The sequence below is a fragment of the Anarhichas minor genome, unplaced genomic scaffold (genome assembly GCF_050575085.1).
Source record: "Anarhichas minor isolate MPS153535 unplaced genomic scaffold, ASM5057508v1 ptg000028l, whole genome shotgun sequence".
In the NCBI taxonomy this organism is placed as follows: domain Eukaryota; kingdom Metazoa; phylum Chordata; class Actinopteri; order Perciformes; family Anarhichadidae; genus Anarhichas; species Anarhichas minor.
The window spans coordinates 11,220,908-11,227,374 of NW_027466474.1; the positions used below are offsets into that span (position 1 = coordinate 11,220,908).

The 6,467-nt window shown below is 43.7% G+C and overlaps 1 protein-coding gene across 2 annotated transcripts; it reads left to right on the forward strand.

Annotated features, from left to right (window-relative positions):
* The first annotated feature begins 1,476 nt into the window (after positions 1 to 1,476).
* Positions 1,477 to 6,386, forward strand: prps1b (phosphoribosyl pyrophosphate synthetase 1B). 2 transcript variants are annotated; one of them, XM_076103186.1, is made up of 7 exons: positions 1,477 to 1,778; positions 2,184 to 2,373; positions 2,946 to 3,044; positions 3,272 to 3,396; positions 3,587 to 3,760; positions 3,944 to 4,103; positions 4,330 to 6,386. In XM_076103186.1, exons 1-7 carry the CDS (start codon positions 1,657 to 1,659, stop codon positions 4,420 to 4,422), a joined length of 963 nt encoding a protein of 320 aa, XP_075959301.1. In that variant the 5' UTR covers positions 1,477 to 1,656; the 3' UTR covers positions 4,423 to 6,386. The 2 variants fall into 2 exon arrangements, with proteins under 2 accessions (XP_075959301.1, XP_075959302.1); XM_076103187.1 differs by having other exon boundaries at positions 2,184 to 2,367.
* The last annotated feature ends 81 nt before the right edge of the window (positions 6,387 to 6,467 follow it).

Sequence of the window (6,467 nt, forward strand, 5' to 3'; positions counted from 1 at the left end):
TGACGTCCAGTGAAAGATAAATAGAGCGAAAACGTCTCTATTGCTGCTGCCAGCAGGTTCTTGCTGCTTTGGCTGTATCATTTATTTGCCTCTGGCAAAAACTGATGTTGACTGAACAGTGCAAACCTTGACACAACACCAACCATTGACAGTAAAATGGTTTTGTGTCGTTGACATTTTAGATATTATTCATGTTATTCCTAAGCATTTGAAAAGCAGATTGAGGCTGAGCCAACCACCAGACTCTCTTGCGCTTCTTTGCCATAAAATTGCAATAAAATGTTTTATTACTTAGTAAACTGGAAACAAGAAAGATAATCCACTAAATATACAGCTGTCTGCGGATGTTAGAGATCTCACACTTTACACACCAGTCAAAACTAAACACGGTAATATGCCACTGCTAATAATAATAGGCTTTATTAAATGTAGTCAGTGTGAAATGTCACAGTAGGAGGTCTTGGTGTCTTGGCTGGCTCACTGTCACACTTCCTTGGCTTATTAGGCCGACTGGGACATTTGAATTGATCACAGCCATTGATGTTATTAGTACCGCCTGTGATTTTCCCACTTTGAAAGGTCAAAATGCTGTGAAAATGCGTGCAGGCCTACTTACCACTTCTGCATTTTGGTGAAGCACTTTTGTTGAAGTCCCAAAGTTCGCCATGTTGTCGCTGAGGTCCTGAAGGGAGTGCCAGAGATCACTGCCAAAATGACAGTTAGATTTAGCTTTAATGACAACACAACCTACGCTACCTCTGAATCTAGACAGGTTAAATAGAACTATATCCAACACATGTGCTTTGGCCTACATAGTCACTGCAGTGCCCTGCACGTATCAGTAAAGGGGGTGAATATAGAAGTCCATATTTCCAACAGATTCACAATCTATAGACATTTTTCACCGTTTGGAGGAAAATGCACAGGTGAAGCTGATAACACTGTTGAATACACTTATTGTAAGTCGCTTTGGATAAAAGCGTCTGCTAAATGACTGTAATGTAATGTAATAACATTAACTATAGCTCAGTTCCATTAAGTTTCATAGGAAGCATTTCCAGTAAGCCAACATGCATGATACCAGGACCTAAGTGGGATGCTGCCATAGTTAATGCGATTAAATATAAACATGTCAAAATGTCTGCTGTGAGAAAGGTTTATTGAGATTTAGACACAGGTTTACAAACACTCACGTTAACTGAACGCCAATATCCGTGATTGTTATGTCACAATTTTGAAAATATACTACTAATTTGTGGCAATAACAAGTAGAACTCCAGGACAAGGGGCCGTTACAACTCGGTTTATCTGCACAACAGTGTATTGGCGTTAACTCACTTTGCGCGAATAAATTAGCACGTTTAGGTAAGCTTACAAAGGTGAAGACTGATGAACCGCGCTCGCACGGTCACGTGGCCCTGTTCTTGGCTCCCTCTGCCCGGAATGACGTCATCGCGGCAGAACGTAAAACGAAAGCGTGCGCGCCCCTCCGCGAGGAAGAGCCACACGCGTGATGTGTGGGACATAATGGTGGATAGGTAGGGTACAGTCTATCGCTCGAGAAGAGTTCCTCATTCACTGTTTACCAATTCCCGCTTGTTTGTCTTGGACCCTCTGACTCGACAGCTGCCCGCTCGGACTGAACGACGCAACAAAATGCCGAATATCAAAATATTCAGCGGTAGCTCACATCCGGACCTGTCTCAGAAAATCGCAGACCGCCTGGGTCTCGAGCTAGGGAAGGTCGTTACGAAGAAATTTAGCAACCAAGAAACATGGTGAGTTATATGCAGTTGTTGCTACTGTTATAGACGCTTGTATTTCGAGGTAACGCGTACCTGCTACGCAGATGCTGTAGCCTAGCCATATGTAGCGTGATTTAATTAGAAACGTGGTGTCATGGTGAAATTGCCGCGCAGTGTTGTTAGGAACTTGTAGTCCACGCATGGCCACTGAGGTTGGCTTTGTTGCTCGGAATGCTAACAAAGCCTCAGTCGCTTTTTAGGAAACTGCAATTATAATGCCATATCATATTGAGGCTCGGCATGATGCTCTTCTCCCCCAACGTACCCCATGTTTCAGATCACACGCCATTGTTTGCTCTGCCTCATCATTTCCTGCCACGGTGTGGTCACTCCGTGGCTCTAAGTGCTGTTTGTCTTGTCGCCTCTCTCCTGTGGCAGCGTGGAGATAGGGGAGAGCGTTCGTGGGGAGGACGTCTACATCGTGCAGAGTGGCTGCGGGGAGATCAATGACAATTTGATGGAGCTGCTGATCATGATCAACGCCTGCAAGATTGCCTCTGCCTCCAGGGTCTCGGCTGTCATCCCCTGCTTTCCGTATGCCCGGCAAGACAAGAAGGACAAGGTGGGGGTGAGGGATATCTGTATAATTACTTCTGTCATGCCATTTGCCATCCAGCATCGTGACAAGAAAGAAGCCTGCAGCCTTGCCCATCAGTAACCACTTGACATGGCATATTTGATTTGATTTTTCCCTTGTTCTTGTTCTTTGTGCTTTGCTGAATCGACTGCACTTCCCATTTCTTTTGATCTTGGCTTGTTGCCGTTTGCCTGTTTGCCTACTCTCATTCCAACATTTTAATGACATTGCGTGAATGGAATGTTTATTTAACTACCAAATCACAATGTTTATTAATTGTCATGCAAGACTAAAAATCATCCAGGATTTTCACTATTGCAGTGTTTTTTCCCATATTAAAAGCCATAATGCAGTTGGGCCAAACATTTATTTTTAACTTATTTGACTGAACAGACTGCCTCTGTGTTTAGCTTTGCGGTCTAGCGTCTATAAAAGATTGTAATGTTTAACGGGCATCGTTTTACTGAATGGCTAAACTCTCAGTTGAGTGTTATTTTTAGAAACGGCCGATGCCTGCCCGTTCACGTATGCCATGTGACTGAAGAGATCTATTTTTATTGCAGAGCCGTGCTCCTATCTCTGCCAAGTTGGTGGCCAACATGCTGTCGGTATCAGGCGCCGACCATATTATTACCATGGACTTGCACGCCTCACAGATACAGGTGAGTAGCACAAAAGCAGACCTAAACAGAAGTGCACCCTATTCGGTATCCTGCCATTAATCTGTCCTTTGGGTGATCTGTGTACCTACGTTAGAAACTTGACTTCAGTAGCCTGGTTTATATTGATGTCACCAGAGGATAATGGGAGAGATGAGCCTTGTGTTGGTCCTTCCAGCAGGTTGCACATGTTCAGCTCCTGTAACCTCGGTCCATATATCTCTTTCCAGGGGTTCTTTGATATCCCGGTGGATAACTTGTATGCAGAGCCAGCTGTGCTGAAATGGATCAAAGAGAACATCCCTGAATGGAAAAACTGTACCATTGTTTCGCCAGATGCAGGAGGAGCCAAGAGGTATGCCAGTAACACTTGCCACACTGTAGGTGTTCTACCCTTGAGCATCTCCTCTGGAGTTTACTTTAGATTAAACTTTTGTTGGCTCTACTTATCTCTGACACGGTTCTAATTTGACGCGTGTGTGTTTACATACACTTTGGCGTGCACACTAGCTCTAACTCGTGGATGTTATTCTCTGCTTCTGCAGGGTCACCTCCATAGCAGACAGGTTGAATGTGGACTTTGCCCTCATTCACAAGGAGAGGAAAAAGGCCAACGAGGTGGACCGCATGGTTCTCGTTGGTGACGTGACCGATCGGGTCGCTATTCTGGTGGATGACATGGCTGACACGTGTGGCACAGTCTGTCATGCTGCTGACAAGTAAGCCCTTTTATTTACCTCCTGTGGTAAATGCATTTAGAACTTTACAGCATTAACAAGCCCCGGACAAGAGGGCTACTGTGGCTTCCATGGTCCTGATGTCAAGCAAACATTACTGAATTCAATTAAGAGACCTCTGTTCAGGACATAATGTGGAGCGTTGTACTGTTTCTCTCTCTATAGACTCATCTCTGCTGGTGCCACCAAGGTGTATGCCATCCTGACCCATGGCATCTTCTCTGGCCCGGCTATCTCACGCATCAACAATGCCTGCTTTGAAGCTGTGGTGGTCACCAATACGATCCCTCAGGAGGAGAAGATGAAGCATTGTCCCAAAATACAGGTCGGGTTATAGCATTTATCATTTTAACTATTTCTCTTTCACAGCCCAAAGTGAGTAGTGAAATGCATGATTACCTGACAAGTAGCTCTATTTAAAGTTTTATAAAACACAAGTCCTCAATTTGAGAAGCTAGAATTGTTGTATGTTGGTGTTTCTATTTGACAAGTTACTTAAGTCATTCATTGTCTTATGTTCACAACAAGCCATCCTCTCTCTCTCCCTCCAGGTTATTGACATCTCCATGATCCTTGCAGAGGCCATCCGTAGAACTCACAACGGCGAGTCTGTGTCGTACCTCTTCAGCCACGTCCCCTTGTAACGAATGACGTCCTCCCATCTACTGTGCGCTGTTACACCAAATAAGAGGAGAGGGAATCCTCCGACCCCAAACTCAACCATTCGCAAAGATGTTCTGCTAACTAACTGTGAAGAAGAAGAAGAAAAACTGTCATGTCTGTTAGTACTAACGCTGACCCCCCCTCACTTAAGTCCCTTTCCCCCTTGAGCAGTGTCCCTTAGTGTCTGGGCACCAAAGCAATCGCAACCTACCAATTTAGGCCAGCATATTTATTGTACTTGGATAAATAGGTGTTTATCCACTGTGAACTTTGTGAACCCCCTTTCATAACCTTTAGGTCCAGAGTGTCTCCTGACCATCTCACCTCTCCAGAGGGCTGTACTACGAGGAGCCAGGGCTCTTTGCCTTAGCTGGCTCTCCGAAAACCCTGATCCGAGATAACGGGAAAGGAGTCATCGGCTTGCTTTGTTGACCCAGGCTGTCTTCCTGACACTCCTGTGTGCGTTCCCATGAAAGCAATTTTATGACTTTACTGCACAAAATGGACCCATCGCATACTTCCGTCTATAAATATGAAAAGAGATTACAGCAAAAAGCAACACTGTTTCTCCAAATACGGCAAGAGAGGAATGCTGTCAGATTATTACAAACTGTAAATTCATGAGTTCATATATTTATTTTCTCTCTCCGTGCCTACTTTTTTATTTTTAACGAGAGCTGCGTATTCTAGAGTTCTTCAACTTTAATCTTGATGCAGCAGATTTAAACATTTATTCTCAAGTGTTGCATTTAGGCCCAACACCATAATGAAGGATAGGTGGAAATCACTTTAGGTTTTGGCCAAATTTAAATTAATAATATAGTGAACTGCTATGGATGCTACCTTGTGTTTTTTATTTTTTTTTATTATTATTGAAGGCTTTTCTTCAGGCCAATTTGTGCAAATGGCCAGAAAACACTACAAAGACATCAGTAGTCCAGTGAGAGCAGCAACGACCTTGTGCCTACAACAAAACGTCTCATCAATAACGTAACGTTATGGCTCAATAAGTTTCCATATATAAGGTGTTCCCCCGGGTGATGATCTGTTTCTCGTAGAGTGACTTGTCACGACAATGTTGCTATTCCTTAAAGCAAATTTCAAGCTGAACCTGGTCCGGACCAGGTTAGGTCTGCAACATAACTTCCCATGGCGCTCTCGCCGGCTTAAAAGAGAGCCGCCTTCGTAACACGGAAATGTCTGGCTTTAGGCTCAACATACCTTGCTAACTCACTAATCTCGTTCTGTAGTACAGCCCTCGGGTTTCATTTCGATATATGGTGGAGGAGCTTACATAAACATCCCCGGCAGGTTCCTGTGGTCAGGAGACGCATCTGCCATTTAAAGCTGTTACATCACTTTTTGTTACAATGAACGGGTAGTTTTTCATGTTGCTCCTGTGTTCTCTGTTTAAAAGAATATAATTGATGACGTGAATGTGTATTGAACTAGTTTACAGTGCCACTGAAGCTCCACTCAACCCAAGAGTGCCTCAGCAGTCTGAAATGGAAGGATCCCCCCCCCCCCCCCTTTATCTAGCTGTGTTTTATTTTGTCACTGGATGAAGAACTTTCTTGTTTCTATCAGGAAGTAAAATATATTCTGGGATGTTTCTTTCAGCTCTTGAGGTGCCCTCCATTGAGTGGAGTTTGCCCAGTGGCCAGAATTTACCCTTGGAGGTTCTCTGTTGATGGGCTTTCTATCGAGAAGCTGTCAGGTTTTTAGTTTTGGGGTCTCTGCAGGCTGGAGCTTCCTTAAGAAATTCACCTGCTATTTCATTTTTATTTTTATTATTTTGCTTTTTGGTCTTTTTGTATGTCTAGAGGAAGGATTTGTCATTAATGTGCATTTCCAAACCTTTGTGTTTGCCTTTTTCAGTAGGGTGGATGCACCGGTTATCTGGGGATGCGTTCTTAATAAAAGGAAATATGCCTAAAATCTTAAACCTGGCTCTTGTTTCGTTTCTTGATTTAGTGCATCTTACATGTAGGCATATAACAATTATGCATTTAAGCTCTATGAGAAA

Bases quoted from the DNA above. Each gene is read 5' to 3' on its own strand.
- prps1b (XM_076103186.1), top strand. From the start codon at position 1,657: ATGCCGAATATCAAAATATTCAGCGGTAGCTCACATCCGGACCTGTCT. The intron at 2,374-2,945 runs GTGAGGGATATC...TTTTTATTGCAG, and splicing joins ACAAGAAGGACAAGGTGGGG to AGCCGTGCTCCTATCTCTGC. The intron at 3,761-3,943 runs GTAAGCCCTTTT...CTCTCTCTATAG, and splicing joins GTCTGTCATGCTGCTGACAA to ACTCATCTCTGCTGGTGCCA.